Source organism: Erythrolamprus reginae, chromosome 6 (assembly GCF_031021105.1).
Source record: "Erythrolamprus reginae isolate rEryReg1 chromosome 6, rEryReg1.hap1, whole genome shotgun sequence".
In the NCBI taxonomy this organism is placed as follows: Eukaryota; Metazoa; Chordata; class Lepidosauria; order Squamata; family Dipsadidae; genus Erythrolamprus; species Erythrolamprus reginae.
The window spans coordinates 10580129-10601082 of NC_091955.1; the positions used below are offsets into that span (position 1 = coordinate 10580129).

Consider the following 20954-nt stretch of genomic DNA (forward strand, 5'->3'; position numbering starts at 1 on the left):
AACAGTGCAGTCAGGCGGTAGGGAAAGCAAGTAGGATGCTTGGCTGCATAGCTAGAGGTATAACAAGCAGGAAGAGGGAGATTATGATCCCGCTATATAGAGCGCTGGTGAGACCACATTTGGAATACTGTGTTCAGTTCTGGAGACCTCACCTACAAAAAGATATGGACAAAATTGAACAGGTCCAAAGACGGGCTACAAGAATGGTGGAAGGTCTTAAGCATAAAACGTATCAGGAAAGACTTCATGAACTCCATCTGTATAGTCTGGAGGACAGAAGGAAAAGGGGGGACATGATCGAAACATTTAAATATATTAAAGGGTTAAACAAGGCCCAGGAGGGAAGTGTTTTTAAAAGGAAAGTGAACACAAGAACAAGGGGACACAATCTGAAGTTAGTTGGGGGAAAGATCAAAAGCAACATGAGAAAATATTATTTTACTGAAAGAGTAGTAGATCCTTGGAACAAACTTCCAGCAGACGTTGTAGATAAATCCACAGTAACTGAATTTAAACATGCCTGGGATAAACATATATCCATCCTAAGATAAAATACAGAAAATAGTATAAGGGCAGACTAGATGGACCAGGAGGTCTTTTTCTGCCGTCAGACTTCTATGTTTCTAAGCTACTATTAAAGATAAAATTAGCAAGCACTATTGACACATTACATTATTTTTGAAACAGGTGATTAATGTCTTGATCACAATGGAAATGCTGCAACAACTGGAACTCAGAACCACCACTCGTTCACGCTACTGCAAATCTAAATGGCCGCTAAACAAGAGGTTATTAAATGAAGACCTGTATAAGTCAATTTATAATAGAATAAATGGGAAAAATGCAAAACTCTTATTACAAAACATATTTCTGTCAGTCAACCAATGAGAGTCCCAAGCTTTATTTCAAATGTAAACTACTTTAGGGTGCTCACAAAATTCCATCCTATCTTCATATCCACCCACCCCTCTTTTTGGGGGGGCTCTCTTTCTATTAACAGGATAGCAAGTGCTGCTACCTTAGAGAGGGTGTTAGGCTTTCTTAGAGCGTTGCCACTTTATATTAATTCTATTATTTGCTGACATTTATACTGCATGTTTTTTGCTGATAACCAAAGGATTTACCAGAGAAGTACTGTTCTTCTATAAAGGATAGCCCTAGACTTTTTGGGAAGCAAGCTGTTGAAGAAGTTATAAAAGATATACAGTAATACCTCGTCTTACGAACTTAATTGGTTCCGGAAGTAGGTTCGTAAGGCGAAAAGTCCGTAAGACAAAACATTGTTTCCCATAGGAAACAATGTAAAAGCGATTAATGCGTGCAAAGGGGAAAAAAATTGCAAAATTGCACTCTGCTAGGCGCCATCGCCCGACTGTCACCTTTTAAAACAGCGGGGGGCTTCTCGGCATTCTCCCGAACCCGAACCCGTACCGGAACTTTTTGGGTTCGGGTTCGGGAGCCCGCCGAGAAGTGCCGCCGCCCGGCTGTCACCTTCTGAAACAGCCGGGGGGTTTCTTGGCGTTCTCTCGAACACCGAACCCGGAGGTTCGGGTTTGGGTTCCGGAGGCCACCGAGAAGCACCTGGCTGTTTCAGAAGGTTACAGCCGGGCACCGCCACCCGGCAGAGCGCCGTTTTTGCGATCAGCAGCGGCGTTTTCGGCCGATCTGGAGGCTGGAACGGAGGTGGGGAATCCCAAAAGGGAATTCCATGGGCGGAGCTTTGACGTCACGAAGACGTCCTTCCTGGAGGCCACGTTTGGGTTTGGGAGAACGCCGAGAAGCCCCCCGGCTGTTTTAAAAGGTGACAGCCGGGCGATGGCGCCCAGCAGAGCGCAATTTTGCAATTTTTTTCCCCTTTGCACGCATTAATCGCTTTTACACTGTTTCCTATGGGAAACAATGTTTCGTCTTACGAACTTTTTGCCTTATGAACCTACTTCCGGAACCAATTAAGTTCGTAAGACGAGGTATTACTGTATATCTTTTATAACTTCTTCAACAGCTTGCTTCCCAAAAAGTCTAGGGCTATCCTTTATAGAAGAACAGTACTTCTCTGGTAAATCCTTTGGTTATCAGCAAAAAACATGCAGTATAAATGTCAGCAAATAATAGAATTAATATAAAGTGGCAACGCTCTAAGAAAGCCTAACACCCTCTCTAAGGTAGCAGCACTTGCTATCCTGTTAATAGAAAGAGAGCCCCCCCAAAAAGAGGGGTGGGTGGATATGAAGATAGGATGGAATTTTGTGAGCACCCGAAAGTAGTTTACATTTGAAATAAAGCTTGGGACTCTCATTGGTTGACTGACAGAAATATGTTTTGTAATAAGAGTTTTGCATTTTTCCCATTTATTCTATTATAAATTGACTTATACAGGTCTTCATTTAATAACCTCTTGTTTAGCGGCCATTTAGATTTGCAGTAGCGTGAACGAGTGGTGGTTCTGAGTTCCAGTTGTTGCAGCATTTCCATTGTGATCAAGACATTAATCACCTGTTTCAAAAATAATGTAATGTGTCAATAGTGCTTGCTAATTTTATCTTTAATAGTAGCTTCCACTAACGGAACAGATTTTAAGATGACAGGCCTGTAACACTGTTTAGTAACAGTGTTTCTAACGTTCATAGTAATTATTTTACATATTTAACTATTGGTGTTAGATTTTTTTATTTAGTTTTATTTACCCAGCGGAGCGCCGTTTTGCGATCTGCGGTGGGTTCGTAAGCCGAAAAAAGTTCGTAAGAAGAGGCAAAAAATTTCCGAACCCCGGGTTCGTATCACGAGGGGTTCGTATCACGAGGGGTTCGTATCACGAGGTACCACTGTATTAATATTTATTTAAAATGTTGGTTATTGGAAAACATGAACATGTTGATTTTCACTATCCAAAAAAACTCCCATTCTGATTTAACCATACCTGTTTCAGGTGGTTTGTTAGTGTTTTTAACTCCATTTCTTTGCTTCTCAACATCAATTCAAGCTGTTGTGTTTGTTTCATCTGTGTACTGTACTGCTCATATTGTTTCTTTAATTGCTCTTGACTTTTCTCCAGCAGTATATCAGCTCCAATTCTTTTTTCTTCCTCTTCTTTCAGACAAAATCTGGAGTATATGAGTAAATGTTTAAGATAGATTTGTGCAATAAATACATGAAAAGCAAGGAAACATATTTATAAAATAGAACTAGCTTTGCTTACTTGCTTTGACTCCAGCATCTACACTGGATTAGCAAGTTAGCAAATACAGTGATACCTCGTCTTACAAACGCCTCGTCGTACAAACTTTTCGAGAGACAAACCCGGGGTTTAAGATTTTTTTGCCTCTTCTTACAAACTATTTTCACCTTACAAACCCACCGCTGCCGCTGGGATGCCCTGCCTCTGGACTTCCGTTGCCAGCGAAGCACCCGTTTTTGCACTGCTGGGATTCCCCTGAGGCTCCCCTCCATGGGAAACCCCACCTCCAGACTTCTGTGTTTTTGTGATGCTGCAGGGGAATCCCAGCAGTGCAAAAACAGGCGCTTCACTGGCAACGGAAGTCCAGAGGTGGGGTTTCGAGGGCTTTGGTGTTCTTGCGATGCTGCAATTTCACTGATGCTCCCTTTGCTGGGAAACCCCACCTCCGGACTTCCGTTGCCACCGAAGTGCTCGTTTTTGCACTGCTGGGATTCCCCTGCAGCATCGCAAAAACACAGAAGTCCGGAGGTGGGGTTTCCCATGGAGGGGAGCCTCAGGGGAATCCCAGCAGTGCAAAAACGGGCGCTTCTGCTGGCAAAAGGGGTGAATTTTGGGCTTGCACGCATTAATCGCTTTTCCATTGATTCCTATGGGAAACATTGTTTCATCTTACGAACTTTTCGCCTTAAGAACCTTGTCCTGGAACCAATTAAGTTTGTAAGACAAGGTATCACTGTACAGTATATGCATGCATTTGTGTGTATGTCAGTGTGTGTGTGTTTGTGTGCGTGTGTTTGTGTGTGTGTGTATGTGCGTATGTAAGAGAGAGAGAGAGATTTCTAGCCCACGGTTTCTGCCATTTATCTAATTCTATAGTACCACGATGGTAAACCTATGGCATGCCGAACCATATCGGAGAGCATGTTAGACGTTACCCGATATTAACTTCAGCGGACATGCGTGTATTGGCCAGTGATTTTCAGCCTTGGAGAAGTCAGTGTTTTTTCATCTTAATGCTACATAAGATTCAAACTAATATTTTATTTCAGAAAATGTAATATTAGTCCTTATCAATTACTCAATTATTTTTTCCCAAATTTTTAGCATGAATGGTTAAGAAAACTGTTCATAACGACCTGTATAGAACACCACCGGGTCTAAAGTGACTAGAGAAATTCAAATCCATATTTTTCTCAGATGTAGATAATGACTAACATATTGTTGCCAAAATCTCCGAGACCGCCTTCTGCTGCATGAATCCCAGCGACTGATTAGGTCCCACGGATTCGGCCTTCTCCGGGTTCCGTCGAGAAAACAATGTCGCTTGGCGGGACCCAGGGGAAGAGCCTTCTCTGTGGCGGCCCCGGCCCTCTGGAATCAGCTCTCCCCCCAGAGATTAGGACTGTCCTCACCCTCCTTGCCTTCCGCAAACTCTTGAAAACCCACCTATGTCGCCAGGCATGGGGAAATTGATTCCCGCAGCTGTCCTGCATTATGTATGGTTTGCTGAATTGTGTGATTGTTTTTAATAAGGGTTTCTTAATATGTTCTGGTTTTTAATATTGGATTTGTAAATTGTACTGTTGTTGGAAGCCGCTCCGAGTCCTTGGAGAGAGGCGGCATACAAATCGAATAAATAAAATAAAATAAAATAAATAAAATAAATAAATGTACAATCAGAGATTATATAAAAAGTAATGAAGTTTTAGAAACTGAAATCAACAGTTATAATGAAGACTTTTGGTAATCTTTATACAATTGAAATCACTGTTTTAGCAGTTAAAAGCCATATTTTCAAAGAATTTTAAACCATATTTAATTAAAAGGAAATTATGTTACAAAAGTCTTGACACCTGGCTATTTACCTCTAAGATTTTTTGAGTATACCGTGTTTCCCCGAAAGTAAGACAGTGTCTTACTTTCTTTTTATCCCCAAAAGCCCCCCTACGTCTTACTTTCGGGGTATGTCTTATATTGGAAAAAAAATTGACAAATTTTTTGTTTTAACCATAAAATTAACATTTATTAACAACCTGAACAGTATTGTATTCACCACAAAACAGCAGATGATACCCCAGTATGCCAGTGTGTATGTTTTACTGATGTATGATTAATACTGTGTGCATTACTGTATTTTAAGCAGGAGGCGGCAGTGACAAGTGCAGGGGACGGCGCGGTGACGTATGGAGAGGGGGACGGTGCGGACGTGGGCAGGAGGCGGCGCTCATTAAGATCAGAGGGAGGTGGCAGACGCGGCGACGTATGGAGAGGGGGACGGTGCGGACGTGGGCAGGAGGCGGCGCTCATTAAGATCAGAGGGAGGTGGCAGACGCGGCGACGTATGGAGAGGGGGACGGTGCGGACGTGGGCAGGAGGCGGCGCTCATTAAGATCAGAGGGAGGTGGCAGACGCGGCGACGTATGGAGAGGGGGACGGTGCGGACGTGGGCAGGAGGCGGCGCTCATTAAGATCAGAGGGAGGTGGCAGACGCGGTGACGTATGGAGAGGGGGACGGTGCGGACGTGGGCAGGAGGCGGCGCTCATTAAGATCAGAGGGAGGTGGCAGACGCGGCGACGTATGGAGAGGGGGACGGTGCGGACGTGGGCAGGAGGCGGCGCTCATTAAGATCAGAGGGAGGTGGCAGACGCGGCGACGTATGGAGAGGGGGACGGTGCGGACGTGGGCAGGAGGCGGCGTGCAGCTAGATGAGAGGGAGGCGGCAATACCCCCGTGTTTCCCCGAAAGTAAGACATATGTCTTACTTTCGGGGTACGGCTTCTATTAGCCGACCCCCCTGAAACCCCCGATACGTCTTACAATCGGGGGTGTCTTACTATCGGGGAAACAGGGTAGATGTGTTTATCTGTTTAATAATCATGCACTGTTAGGTTTTTCTGAAAAGAAAGAATGTGAAGATATTCTGGCCTTATAGTATTTATAAGATCTTTTTTCTCAGACTACAAGAAGTTTAATTTGGTAGTCAAATATATAAAACACATCACTTGAAAAAACCTGATAGTCCATTTAGGACGAAATAGTTTAACTCTAGTGAATCAAATATTTTAAGCTGTCATTTAATTTCCAATTTATACATTTCTTATAAAAAATTTGAACCTTTTTATTTCAGACAATATTGCATGGTTTAACAACTAAACAGAAATTAAGAGTTGCCTTGCGGTGAGATGGGCAGCAAACAAGTTTAATAAATACAGTCATACCTCGTCTTACGAACCTAATTGGTTCCAGGGAGAGGTTCGTAAGAGGAAAGGTTCGTAAGATGAAACATTGTTTCCCATAGGAAACAATGTAAAGTCAATTAATCCGTGCAACCAAAAAAAAAAACCCCGCAAAAAACCGCTGCCGCCTGGCTGTCACCTTTTAAAACAGCCTGGGGGCTTCTCAGCGACCTCCCGAACGCCGAACGCCAAACCCGAACTTCCAGGTTCGGCGTACGGGAGGCCGCCGAGAAGCCCCCAGGCTGTTTTAAAAGGTGACAACCGGGCGGCGGGGCTTCCCAGCAGCCTCTGAACGCCAAACGCGGAAGTTCGGGTTTGGCGTTTGGCTTCGGGAGGCTGCTGGGAAGCCGCCCGGCTGTTTTAAAAGGTGACAGCCGGGCTGGGGGGCTTCCCAGCAGCCTCCCGAACCCCGAACTTTTGCCGAACTTCTGGGTTCGGGGTTCGGAAGGCTGCTGGGAAGCACCCCAGCCCGGCTGTCACCTTTTAAAACAGCCGGGGGGCTTCCCAGCAGCCTCCCGAACGCCGAAAGCGGAAGTTCGGGTTTGGCGTTCGTAACACGAAAAAACTTCGTAAGAAGAGGCAAATTTTTTCTGAACCCCGGGTTCGTATCTTGAGTTGTTCGTAAGACAAGGGGTTCGTATCTTGAGGTACCACTGTAATAATAAACAATAAATAATTGATTCGATTTGCTCTAATGTTTCTTTAACTCAAATAAAATGTTGAAGAAAATATAGCAAAATCAACTATTTATTTAAAAGTTATTACCTCAGATCGGTGATTTCAGTTTCATATTGTACTTTTTGATGTTCCAATGTAGATTTAATCTCTTTCAAATCTTCCAGATTTTTCTGCCATTCATTTCTCTCATTTTCAAATTCTTTTACTTTTCCAAGCAGTTGACTAAAGCGCTCCTTCTCGTGTTCAATTAGTTGTTCGTAGCCATGAAATACATTCTGAATTTTCAAGACGTTTACAGAATCTACTTCGGAAAACAAAATCATGCATTAACGTTATTTATCCAATAAGATATTTGATTAAAAAGAATGGCACACACCATCCTCTGAAAAAATACTTAAATGTTTTCTGGCAGCTAAGAAATAATCAATGGCTCAGTCACAAAGAAAGAAGAAGGATCCAAATACAGTGGTACCTCATCTTACGAACGCCTCTTCTAACGAACTTTTCAAGATACGAACCCGGTGTTTAAGATTTTTTTGCCTCTTCTTCCGAACTATTTTCACCTTACGAACCCAAGCAGCTGCTGCTGGGATGAAGGGGTTTCTTTTTTCCCCTTTTTTGAAGAAAGAAAAGGGAGGGGCGGCTTGGAGGGGGAAAGATTTTGCAGAGAACAACGTGCTTGCAAAGGCACTGAAAGGGTGTCTTTTGAAGAAAGAAAAGGGAGGGGCACCCCCCTTGCCTTTCTTCCTTCCCACTCACCCTTTAGTCTAGCCTTGCTTCTTCCACCCGCCCGTTTTAGCTGCTCCTCCTTTCCCTCTGTTCGCCTCCCTTCTAAAGTTTGGATTTTCCTGAAGGATTTGCACGCATTATTTGCTTTTACATTGATTCCTATGGGAAACATTGTTTTATCTTACGAACTTTTCACCTTACGAACCTCCTCCTGGAACCAATTAAGTTCGTATGATGAGGTACCACTGTACTTTAAAAAAAATACATGGACATGTTTACTTAGCTTTAGGCTAAACTTACTAAAATGTGGATTACTATCTCTGAGGGGCAAATTTTGAGATAGAGTGTCACAAATTTTGGAGGTGAAAAGGATGGGACAAGAAGAAGTTTGAAGAGCTCCAACTCCTGCAGAAGGCAGTAATTTATGCCTGACAGGAGATGATCAGGCATTGATAATAGGGTCACCTCATAGCCAGAAAAAAAGTAAGCAAAACACCAACTTTATCACCCTTTACACTTGCTTGGTCACTTTTGTTGCTACCACAACAGAGGAAGTGTAATGTTTCTACTATGGTCTATAAAAAGTGATAAAGTTGGTGTTTTGCTCAATTTTTTTTCTGGCTATGAGGCTTCTGCTCCGGCAATCTCACACTACTCACAAGAGCCTACAAAACCTTTGCCAGACCCGTCCTTGAATACAGTTCATCTGTCCGGAACCCATACCACATCTCGGACATCAACACCTTTGAAAACGTCCAAAGATATTTTACCAGAAGAGCCCTTCACTCCTCCACTCGAAACAGAATACCCTACGAAAATAGACTAACAATCCTGGGTCTAGAAAGCTTAGAACTACGGCGCCTAAAACACGATTTAAGTATTGCCCACAAGATCATATGCTGCAACGTCCTACTGGTCAATGACTACTTCAGCTTCAACCGCAACAACACAAGAGCACGCAACAGATTCAAACTTAATATTAACCGCTACAAACTTGACTGTAAAAAATATGACTTTAGCAATCGAGTTGTTGAAGCGTGGAACTCATTACCGGACTCAATAGTGTCAACCCCTAACCCCCAACATTTCTCGTTATTACTGATTTTATTCTGTATTTGTCACTGTATTTTAATATTATTGTATTTATCACATTTGTTAGCAGCTCTGAGTCTGCTTTGGAATGAGCAGCATATATAAATATAAATATACATATAAATATAAATAAATAAATCTGTTAGGTCAACATTCTCAAAATTAGTAAAAGGATTGGACCAATCAGATAGTCTTGGATGAAAACAAGCTCCATATTTCCAAGGAAAAATCTAATAGCACATCAGCTTACTTTAGCAAGTTGGCAACTGAATCACTGTACAGTAGAACCCCGACTTACGAGACTAATTGGTTCCGGAAGGAGGCTCGTAAGTCGGAACGCTCGTATGACGAAACATTGTTTCCCATAGGAAACAATGTAAAGTCAATTAATCCGTGCAACAACAAAAAAAACTGCTGCCACCGAACGCGGAAGTTAGCGTTCGGCTTCAGGAGACAGCTGCGAAGCTGTGCGGGTGTTTTAAAACGTCGCAGCCGGCCTGGGGGGCTCGGGGGCTTCCGAAGCCCCCAAGCCCCCCAGGCAGGCTGCGACGTTTTAAAACACCTGCGCCGCTTCGCAGCTGTCTCCTGAAGCCAGACGCGGAAGTTAGCGTTCGGCTTCAGGAGACAGCTGCGAAGCTGTGCGGGTGTTTTAAAAGGTTGCAGCCGGCCTGGGGGGCTTGCCAGCACCCCCCCGAGCCCCCCCAGGCCGGCTGCAACCTTTTAAAACACGCGGGATACGAGCGCCAAGGAGCTGTCTCCTGAAGCCGAATGCGGAAGTTAGCGTTCGGCTTCAGGAGACAGCTCCTTGGCGCTCGTATCCCGAATGTGAGCTTGGGAGGCGAACAAAAATGTCGCTCCCCTCCCAGCTCTTATCTCGAGTAGCTCGTAAGTAGAGCTGCTCGTATGTCGAGGTTCCACTGTATTTGTAAGCCTTGTCAGATAATATAATAATGTTCTTCCAGGTGAAAAGCTAATAGTGATGAACAGTGAACTGGCACTGCTGGAACACCTATTACAAATTCTACTTCCTCCATTTCAAAGGGATTTGTTTTTCTGATCTAGAAGGCGCGGAGCTGTCGGGCAGGTCAGGAGGCTGGAAAGGAGATGGGGCCATGTTTCAGCCGGCCAGGAAGGACGTCTTTGTGACGTCAAAGCTCCGCCCATGGAATTCCCTATTGGGATTCCCCACCTCCTTTCCAGCCTCCCGACCGGCCTGACAGCTCCGCGGCTCTTTTGAAAAGCTAACAGCCGGGCGGCGGGGCTTCTCAGCGTCCTCCTGAACCCAAACGCTGACCCCGAACTTTTGCCGAACTTCTGGGTTCGGCGTTTGGGAGAATGCCGAGAAGCCCCCCGGCTGTTTCAAAAGGAGACAGCCGGGCAGCGGGGCTTCTCGGCAGCCACCCGAACCTGAACTTTTGCCGAACTTCCGGGTTTGGCATTGGGAGAACGCTGAGAAGCGCCTGGCTGTTTCAAAAGGTGACAGCAGGGTGGCGGCGGTTTTTTTTCTTGCACACATTAATTCATTTTACATTGTTTCCTATGGGAAACAATGTTTCATCTTACGAACTTTTCGCCTTACGAACCTCCTCCGGGAACCCATTAGGTTCGTAAGACGAGGTATTAATGTATATCTGAAAGGTGAGACAAAAACCTTGATAAAAAAGCAGCTATCCAAAAAACACTATTTTGTATTCATAAGAAAACATTTATGCTTGAACGATCACAAATGTCCTCACCTTTACAATCTAAACTAAGTTCTTCTATCAGCATGATAGCTTCCTTATGAATGGAAGAAACTGACTCAATATCCTCTGTAGTTGAATCTGAAGATGGAGTTGAGTCATCCAGATCATTACTCATATTCAAAGTTCTATAAAGCTATAAATGAAACAAGTAGAATTAAACAATTATATTCTAAATCAAAAGTATATATAAAAGGAAGGGTTTTGAGCTACCTGGGCGTTCCTTGTACATGGTTTACTTGCCTGTCGCTTGTGTATTGCTTTTACTAGATGTTAATTTAGGGGAGGGAAGAGCCTTCTCTGTGGCGGCCACGGCCCTCTGGAACCAACTCCCCCCAGAGATTAGAATTGCCCCCACCCTCCTTGCCTTTCGTAAGCTACTTAAAACCCACCTCTGCCGCCAGGCATGGGGGAATTGAGATACCCTTTTCCCCTAGGCCTTTACAATTTTATGCATGGTATGTCTGTATGTATGTTTGGTTTTTATTATAATGGGTTTTTTAAAATTGTTTTTAGCATTGGATTATTGTTATATGCTCTTATTATTGCTGTTAGCCGCCCCGAGTCTCCGGAAAGGGGCGGCATACAAATAAATAAATAATAAATAAATAAATAATAAACCAAGTTTGTTTTATAATTCAAGACCATTTAACACCAACTATGGTTGACAATCAAGTATCTGTATGTACATCTCTATGTTTTTTAAGTGGTGTCAGTTGCAGTGTTTCCCTAAGGCACTAATTTCTGTTAAAGCCTCACTGATTTATAATTCTTTACTTCTATAGAATTATTACCAAAATATGTTCTATAATTCCATAACTTGCTTCCTAGTTCAACTTTTGATTTTAAATCTGTGGAGCAGCAATTTGTAGAGAAATAAACAATTGTTACTGTTTCGTTTCTTCCCTAAAAACTTTGTGCTTCTTCATTCTTTATTAACTGCTTACATTCAATGATATATAAGCACAATATGATTGCATACAATGCAAAAAAGAAGTCTGCCTAAGGCTCAGGACTATAACAAAGAAAATATGCTACATTCAATCCTGGACCACAGCTAGCAAACTGGAGAATTTTGATATCATTATTACAAGAAAGTATTAGATTTTGATTTCTGATGATACCTAAATTTAAAGCAGGAGGCATATGAATATCGCATGTTTTGGGAGTATCTAAATATCTGAAGACAATGGAGACAATATCATTCTGATTTAGCAGGGACAAAAGACAGAAGTCACTTTTTTTAAATAATTGAACATTTTAAAATCAATCCTGGTATGAATTCTATTGCATTTGGGTTTTAGGAATCAGTCTGACAATATCTGTGACAAATATTTACCAATAAAAATTAGGAATGAGGCAGAGATTGTGGTAAATAATTTAGAGGGATGAAATTGGCTTATTGTAAAAAAAAACTAGTGAGAATTTATTCTGTAATTCTATTTTTAGACTTTTTAGTGTTGTGACAGTGGCGATACAACAAACCGTAGCTTACCGATTAGGTCCCAGAGAGTTGGCTTTCTCCGAGTCCCGTCGACTAAACAATGCCATCTGGCGGGACTCAGGGGAAGAGCCTTCTCTGTGGTGGCCCCGTCCTTCTGGAATCAACTCCCCCCAGGGATTAGGACTGCCCCCACCCTCCTTGTATTTGAAGCTTCTGAAGACCCACCTTTGTCACCAGGCATGGGGAAACTGACATACCCCTAGCTATTATGGTTTATGTATGGTCTGTTAGGTTGTGTGATTGTTTTCTTTTATAATAAGGGTTTTAAACTGTTTTAACATTAGATTTGTACATGATGTATTGTTGTTGTGAGCCGCTCTGAGTCCTTGGAGAGGGGCGGCATACAAATCTAATAATAATAATAATAATAATAATAATAATAATAATAATAATAATAATAATATTATTATTATTATTATTATTATTATTATTATTATTATTATTATTATTACTGATCTCCATTTTGGAATTAATCAAGGTACACATTCCATAGTTTTGGAGGGTAGTTTATGAGCATACTGAGAACTCACAATTTTTGCATTTTACCAAAACACAGCTAAAAAAATCTTAGTATTTAAAGTCAAACCCAAACTGTGCTGTTCACTTAGAAATATGACTTAAATTGATGGCAACATTTTGCAAGCTTGTTTTATCCTACCTTATTTTTTCTATTCACAGTTTTGGCTGGGTATCTGAAAATAAGTATAAAAACTGTATTAAAATTTTAAAGTTATTTTTATCCTGAAATTCTGAAAATTTACAGCATCTAATCCTAGACCAGTGATGGCGAACCTATGGCACCGATGCTACAGGTGGCATGCGGAATCGTATCTGCTGGCACGTGAGCTGTTGCCCTAGCTCAGCTCCAATGTGTGTGCCGGCCAGCCAATTTTTGGCTCGCACAGAGGCTCTGGGAGGGTGTTTTAGGCTTCCAGAGAGCCTCCAGGGAGGATGGGGAAAAATGGCTCGCCATCACTGTCCTAGACCATCCATTCTGAATCTAACGAGCTTAATGGTTCAGCAGCAGTGCAGCCTAGGTACCTATGAATCTCAATGGATCTTCCCACTATCAAGCAGACTTCACGCATGATTCCTTTAAGAAATAAATTAGCTAGTTTTCTCTTTTTGAAATTCTTTGCAACTGTATTGGCAGTTCTTTATTAGCAAAAAAAAAAAGGATTTAGGGGTCGTGATTTCTGACAGTCTCAAAATGGGTGAACAGTGCAGTCAGGCGGTAGGGAAAGCAAGTAGGATGCTTGGCTGCATAGCTAGAGGTATAACAAGCAGGAAGAGGGAGATTATGATCCCGCTATATAGAGTGCTGGTGAGACCCCGTTTGGAATACTGTGTTCAGTTCTGGAGACCTCACCTACAAAAAGATATTGACATGGGTCCAAAGACGGGCTACAAGAATATGGGTCCAAAGACGGGCTACAAGAATGGTGGAAGGTCTTAAGTATAAAACGTATCAGGAAAGACTTCATGGACTCAATCTGTATAGTCTGGAGGACAGAAGGAAAAGGGGGGACATGATCGAAACATTTAAATATGTTAAAGGGTTAAATAAGGTCCAGGAGGGAAGTGTTTTTTAATAGGAAAGTGAACACAAGAACAAGGGGACACAATCTGAAGTTAGTTGGGGGAAGGATCAAAAGCAACATGAGAAAATATTATTTTACTGAAAGAATAGTAGACCCTTGGAACAAACTTCCAGCAGACGTGGTAGATAAATCCACAGTAACTGAATTTAAACATGCCTGGGATAAACATAGATCCATCCTAAGATAAAATACAGGAAATAGTATAAGGGCAGACTAGATGGACCATGAGGTCTTTTTCTGCCGTCAGTCTTCTATGTTTCTAGTACATTGCACCATACATAAAAATTAATCAAATCAGTTCATATAAGAGAATGAATTTAATGTTATTACTATACTCACCCTGGACAAATTGCTTCCTTTTTATCTGCTGGGGAAACATTTTCTGCTGTAATATGCTGGATTTCATTTTTCTCATCCTCATTCACAGCCAGCATATCAGCATTAGCAATTTTTTTATCTTCTGATTCCAATTCCTTCTTTATTTTTTCGTCTTCCAGCTAAAACAGCGATATATGGAAATATTGCTTTAAGAACAGCAATTAAAATATCAATAAATTTGCTGTACTACAGATTTTTGCTTAATATTTCAGAACAGCCCAGAGGTGGGTTGCTCCCAGTTCAGACCAGTTCTTTGAACCTGTAGCGCTGGTGGCAGGAGATTTCCCCCCACAGACACTTGGTTGGGACTCACAAGCGCATGAACCGGTAGCAAAAATATTTACAACCCACCACTGGAACAGGCCTAGAAAAGAAAATAATCACTCAACACTATGATTACAAATTAATAATTGGTATGGTCTAATCAGAAATACAGTGATCCCTCGATTATCGCGAGGGTTCTGTTCCAAGACCCCTCGCGATAATCGATTTTTCGCGATGTAGGGTTGCGGAAGTAAAAACACCATCTGCGCATGCGCGCCCTTTTTCCATGGCCGCGCATGCGCAGATGGTGGAGTTTGCATGGGCGGCGGGGAAACCCGGATCTTCGTCTGCTCGCTGCTGCTGCGGCCGCCTAGCAGCTGATCTGCTCGGCGGCAGCAGCGAGGAGCCGAATCGGGCTTTCCCCTTTGCGTGGGCGGCGGGGAAACCCGGATCTTCGTCTGCTCGCTGCTGCTGCGGCCGCCCAGCAGCTGATCTGCTCGGCGGCAGCAGCGAGGAGCCGAATCGGGCTTTCCCCTTTGCAGCAGCGAGCAGACGAAGATCGAGGTTTCCCCGCCGCCCACGCAAAGGGGAAACCCCGGCTCCTCGCTGATGCCCCCGCTCGCCCGCCCGCCCGCCGCCCGCCAGCAAGAGGGGAAGAGATAGAGAAAGAGAGAGAAGGAAAGAAAGAGATGAGAGAGGGAGGAAGAGAGTGTGAGAGAGGAAGAAGCAAGAGAGAGAAAGAGAGAGAGAAAGAAAGATGAGAAAGGAAGGAAGAGTGACGTCATCGGGTGGGAAAAATCGCGATATAGCGTTTCGCGAAGATCGAGATCGCGAAAATCGAGGGAGCACTGTAATGGAAACGTCGTATATATTAGTGATAGGAAAAATGCATTAGAAACACACATTTTTTATTATAAGCAGGACAGACATAATTTTAAAAAGTGATCAACAACAATGCACTACAGAAACTAAACACAAGATAGAAGTGTTTCACACACAAAGCAAAAAGTGTTAGGCAAGTGTGATAAGAAATGGAAAGATCAATTAAGAACCTGTTCAAAAGCCAGTTCCACATCTTGGATCAAATTTATAATTAGTGTAACAGTGGTGCAGTTCGTTTGTTAATGAAATAGCACCTATGTAAACTAAGCTTTTTGAGTCTTTGTTATGATATTTGCAGTGTTCTTAAAATTAAAATGAAATGCATGAAAAAGGTGTAATTTCTTCCCATATCCACATTAGCATGTGAAGCCAATGGACAAAGGCTTTTTTATATAGTGCTGAAAAACTGAAATGAACAGAATGGATGAAATGCAAGAAAGATGAAAGAATGAAAAACAGCAGGTACTTCTCTACCTCTTTTTGCAGTTGGTTCCTTTCTTTCTTCAAAGCCAGGAAAGCTGAATTCAGTATTCCTACCTGATTTTTAAATCTTGCAACATCACCTTCTAATTCTTCACCCAGATCACATACTTGTTTATGGTTTTTGGCTTTATTTCCACTTTCAATATCAGTACCTTTAGAACTATTGATACTGTTATTAAAATGGTCTTCCTTTGGATTTTTTGTTACACTAATATGTTTATATAAGTTGTTGGGGGTAATTGGCTGATTAGCATCTATAGTTTTAAAAGCTGTATCTTTGGTAATGTCTCCATGACTTTGCAATGAATATTCAACACTTTTTTCTGCAGCTCTAGTTCCAACATTTGCGTTCAGTTGTATAATTGAATTGTTCCTTTCTTCGCTGGTGTTTACTTTTGTTCCATATGCATTATTAGACAGTAGGTTCTTATTTGTATTCCAGTCATCAGTATTTAATTCCCTTTCTGCAACAGCAGATGTTACATCTTCAATGTCAACCTTTCCTTGAATATCCACTTTTGTGTTTGGTAGTTGAAGTGATGTTTCTTTTATGCCTTCTACTGCACTACGGAAGTCATCTTGTGATGTTGCTCTGCTTGGAGTGCTACTCGCTTTCTCATAAACTTTAATTTCACCAAACTTCTCTTTTAGTTCTGCTGTAATGCTCTTAAAATTTGCTTTCACTTCCTTTTTTTCATTTGCAACCCACATTTTTTCATATTTTTCTTCCCAAAGTATCGAATCCAAATGATTGCAGTCATTATGTCCTTCTTCGCTCTGCGCGAGTGCTTCAGTTACATCTTCATCATCAGTATATTCCATTTCAGTCTTGGTCTGTTTTTCATGTGTTGCTTTTCCTACAGAGCTGGATGTGTTTGACAGGCATTTCTCCTTATGCAAGCAATTATGGACAGAGAAAAATTAACAGATAAAAAACCAGTGTGTTAAATTGTGTTTTAAATGTGACAAAGGGTTTTATTTTGAGAATACAGTGGTACCTCGTGATACGAACCCCTCGTGATATGAACTTTTCGAGATACGAACCGGGGGTTCGGAAATTTTTTGCCTCTTTTTACAAACTCTTTTCGCCTTACGAACCTACCACCGATGGCAAAAACGGCACTCCGCTGGGTGGCGCTGCCCAGCTGTACCCTTCTGAAACAGCCGGGCGCTTCTCAGCAGCCTCCGGAACCCGAACCTGAACCCAAACTTTTGCCAAACTTTTGGGTTTGGGAGAAGCACCGCCGCTTGTCTGTCACCTTCTGAAACAGCCGGGCGCTTCTGGGCATTCTCCCGAACTCCGAACCCAGAAGTTCGGCAAATGTTTGGGTTCCGGAGGCCGCCGAGAAGCGCCCGGCTGTTTCAGAAGGTTACAGCCGGGCGGTAGCGCCGGGTGGAGCACCGTTTTTGCAATTGGCGTCGTCATTTTCGGCCGACGCCAATTGGAATTCGGCCGACGCCATGGAATTCCCTATTGGGATTCCCCACCTCTGTTTGAGCCTCCAGATCAGCCGAAAACGCCGTCATTGATCGCAAAAACAGAGCTCCGCTGGGCGCCGCCGCCTGGCTGTAACCTTCTGAAACAGCCGGGCGCTTCTCGGCGTCCTCTGGCACCGGAACCTGAACTTTTGCCGAACTCCCGGGTTCGGCGTTCGGAAGAACGCCAAGAAGCCCCCGGCTGTTTCAAAAGGTGACAGGTGGGCGGCAGCGCTTCTCGGCGGCCTCCCGAACCTGAACCTGAAAAGTTCGGCAAAAGTTCGGGTTCGGGTTTGGGAGAACGCCGAGAAGCCCCCCGGCTGTTTCAAAAGGTGACAGCCAGCCGGCGGCGCCCAGCGGAGCGCCATTTTGCGACTTTTTTCCCCCTTGCATGCATTAATCGCTTTTACATTGTTTCCTATGGGAAACATTGTTTCGTCTTATGATCTTTTCGCCTTACGAACCTCCTCCCGGAACCAATTAAGTTCATAAGACGAGGTATTACTGTATTTTAATATTTTTGGTTTACAAAAGCTTTTTTTCAATTATGTATTTTTATTAAATACACAGCCCCTTTTTGTCATTCAAAATTAATAGCTTGTCAATCCTATCTAGCAGTGTCCCTCTAGTTGGGCAGTTGGAAAAAAACAGATTCTCTTCCAGCTATAAAGAACCGTTGTACCTACCTGAACGGTCTTCTCAGTGCACTGGAAGGAGAGTCCAACATGGGTATTACTCCAATCCTATTGGTAGAGACTGAGTTAGATTTACATATTAATCTAGCACCGCCCCCTCTGCTCTTCCCATGAGCCAGTTTTAAAAACGAAAGAAACCATAGTAAGAGGATAACCAAAATTTTATTATAACAACTCTTAACTGATAACTGACCACTCCGGCGTCCCTGTACCCAAAAACTAAACTGGGTGGGTTTGGACTCTCCTTCCAGTGCACTGAGAAGACCGTTCAGGTAGGTACAACGGTTCTTCTCCATTGCATCTGGAAGGAGAGTCCAACATGGGATATACCAGAGATTTACGGCCCATGGGAGGGAGAAGGTCTTGTCAGGGACGTTGGAGATAAGCAAACCCTTTGTAAAACACGCCTCCCAAAAGCTGCCTCTGCTGAGGCAAAGGAGTCCAACTTATAGTGTCTTATGAACGTTGATGGTGCCGACCACGTTGCAGCTCTACAGATGTCATCTATGGACGCCTGGGTAGTCCAAGCCGCCGAGGTCGCCGCACTCCTCGTTGAGTGAGCAGTCACTCCCGTTGGTACTGATTGATTACGGGCCTTGTATGCCTCCGCAATACATTCCCTGATCCAACGACTAATGGACACTGATGACACTCCAAGTCCCTCTTTATCTGAAGCAAAGGAAACAAACAACTTTTCCGATTTCCTAAAAGCTTCTGTGCGTCTGATGTAAATCTTGACCGCACGGCGTACATCAATCTTATGCCACCTTAATTCCGATGGGTGACTGCCGTGGGTGCAAAAGTCTGGAAGAATTAATTCTTGTTTCCTATGAAACTCTGAATTGACCTTCGGAATGAATGAAGGGTCTAACCTCAGCACTACTCGGTCTGGATAAAAAACACAAAGGTCAGGTCGCACCGATAAGGCTGCTAACTCTGACACTCTTCTTGCTGATGTAACTGCCACTAAGAAGGCTGTTTTAATTGACAATGTCCTCAATGGTATAGATCTCATAGGTTCAAACGGTGGCTTGGTCAAGGCTCTGAGAACCAATGTAAGATCCCACGAAGGGAACCTCCGGATCGGTGGAGAGTGTTGGTTTGTTGCTCCTCGTAGAAAATCCTTCACCCAAGGGTGATAAGCTAAGGAACGAACACCTTCCACTCGTATCATGGTCGCGAGAGCCGCCACATGTCGTTTCAAGGTATTGGGTGTTAGTCCCCGATCAAGTCCAGTCTGTAAGAACTCCAGAACTGTAATGACCGACGCTTGTTCAGTGTTGATGTTTTGTTTGTCGCAAAAGCTGCAAAAGGCCGCCCATGTGGTCTGATAGATCCGAGAAGTAGATGGGCGCCTTGCAGCCTGCATAGTATCTATGACCTTCTCTGGTAACTTTAATCCTCGTAACCTGACCCGTTCAAGTGCCAAACGGTCAGTTGGAGCCACTGGGGATCGGGGTGTTGAAGTTCCCCTTGGCTGAGTGATATCAAGTGGTCCGGAATCCTCCAAGGGGGTGACACTGATAGTGCCACCAGGTCGGAGAACCACGGTCGTCGAGGCCAGTGTGGGGCTACCAACAACACCTCCGCCCTCTCTCGCAGTAGTTTCTCCACTACTCGCGGTATAAGATTCGTTGGCGGAAATGCGTAAAGTAGTCCTGGCGGCCAGGGTGCCCGGAGAGCGTTGGTTTCCTCCGCTCCTGGCTGCGGAAAACGAGTGAAGAACCTCGGAAGCTGGGTGTTCTGGGAGCTGGCGAAAAGATCTACTGTCGGAAGACCGAACCTCGTCACGGCCTGTTGGAAAATGACTGGGTCCAGCTTCCACTCTGACTGATCCAACGTGGACCGGCTCAGCCAATCCGCTTGTGTATTGCTGGTTCCCGCAATGTGTTCCGCTGCTAAGGACCGTAGATGTTGTTCGGCCCAGCGGAATAGCGCCTCTGTTTCTGCCATGAGACGCTGCGACCTTGTACCCCCTTGATGATTCAAGTGGGCCCTGGTTGCCACATTGTCCGTAAGCACCAACACATGTTGTTGATGTACTAAGGGCGCAAATGTCTGTAGAGCTAGGAACACTGCTCTCAGTTCTAGAAAGTTTATATTGACTGAAGTGAGTTCCTTCGCTGTCCACAGGCCCTGAGCCATGTGAGTTCCGATGTGGGCCCCCCATCCGGTAAGACTGGCGTCGGTGGTCAATATGATCTGATCCTTTGTCTGAAAGGGGGATCCTCTGCTGATTGCTGCAGACATCCACCACTTTAATGAGTCTCTGACCTTCTGGGGTAAATGGACCTTCCTGTGACAATGGCTCACCTTGGTCCGTTGAGCAGGGAGTAGGAACCATTGCAGTGTCCTGATATGGAACCTGGCCCAAGGCACTATGCCAATGGCGGATACCAGGGTTCCTAGTATCTTTGATAGTAGCGAAAATGGAACTGGTCCCCGCTGAACACTGGAGATCAAACGTCTGATGTTGTCTTGCCTCTCCTGGGAGAGTGACACTGTGCCCTCCTGAGTGTCTATAATTGCTCCTAGGTGTAGGAGCCTGGTGGTAGGAACCAGCTGGCTTTTTTCCACATTGACTGTGAAGCCATGGAGTTCCAGTGTACGGATTGTCTCGTTGAGGTCTCTCACTGCTGCCACTTTGGACCTGGATAAAACGATGATATCGTCCAGGTAGGCCATGAGTCTTATAGATCTTGCTCTTAGACTGGCCGTCAGTACGTCCAAGAGCTTCGTAAACGTTCGTGGGGCTGATGACAGGCCGAACGGCATTGCTCTGTATTGGTAATGTCGTCCCTCGGTGCAAAATCGGAGAAACCTGCGATGTTCCGGATGGATAGGGACGTGCAGGTATGCCTCCTTGAGGTCGATGGATGTTAAGATGTCTTGTTTCCGGATGGAAGCGAGAATGGTCTGCAGCGAGTGCATCCTGAACCTTCGGTACTTTATAAAAAGGTTCAGTTGCTTTAGGTTGAGGATCAACCGGCAACCTCCTGAGGATTTGGGCACGATGAA

General features: G+C 43.9%; 1 protein-coding gene across 5 annotated transcripts in view; it reads right to left on the bottom strand.

Moving 5' to 3' along the window:
* The window catches only part of LOC139169284 (ankyrin repeat domain-containing protein 26-like), a 97029-nt gene that overhangs the window by 38515 nt on the left and 37560 nt on the right, over positions 1–20954 (bottom strand). For 3 of the 5 annotated variants that reach the window (XM_070755235.1, XM_070755234.1, XM_070755236.1), the window contains 6 exons: positions 15757–16656; positions 14098–14255; positions 12816–12849; positions 10648–10789; positions 7178–7391; positions 2918–3101 (listed from right to left, as the gene is read on the bottom strand). In XM_070755235.1, the coding sequence (XP_070611336.1) occupies positions 2918–3101; positions 7178–7391; positions 10648–10789; positions 12816–12849; positions 14098–14255; positions 15757–16656 (1632 nt within the window). The remainder of the gene's footprint in view (positions 1–2917; positions 3102–7177; positions 7392–10647; positions 10790–12815; positions 12850–14097; positions 14256–15756; positions 16657–20954) is intronic. The other 2 variants (XM_070755238.1, XM_070755237.1) reach the window with 1 other exon arrangement.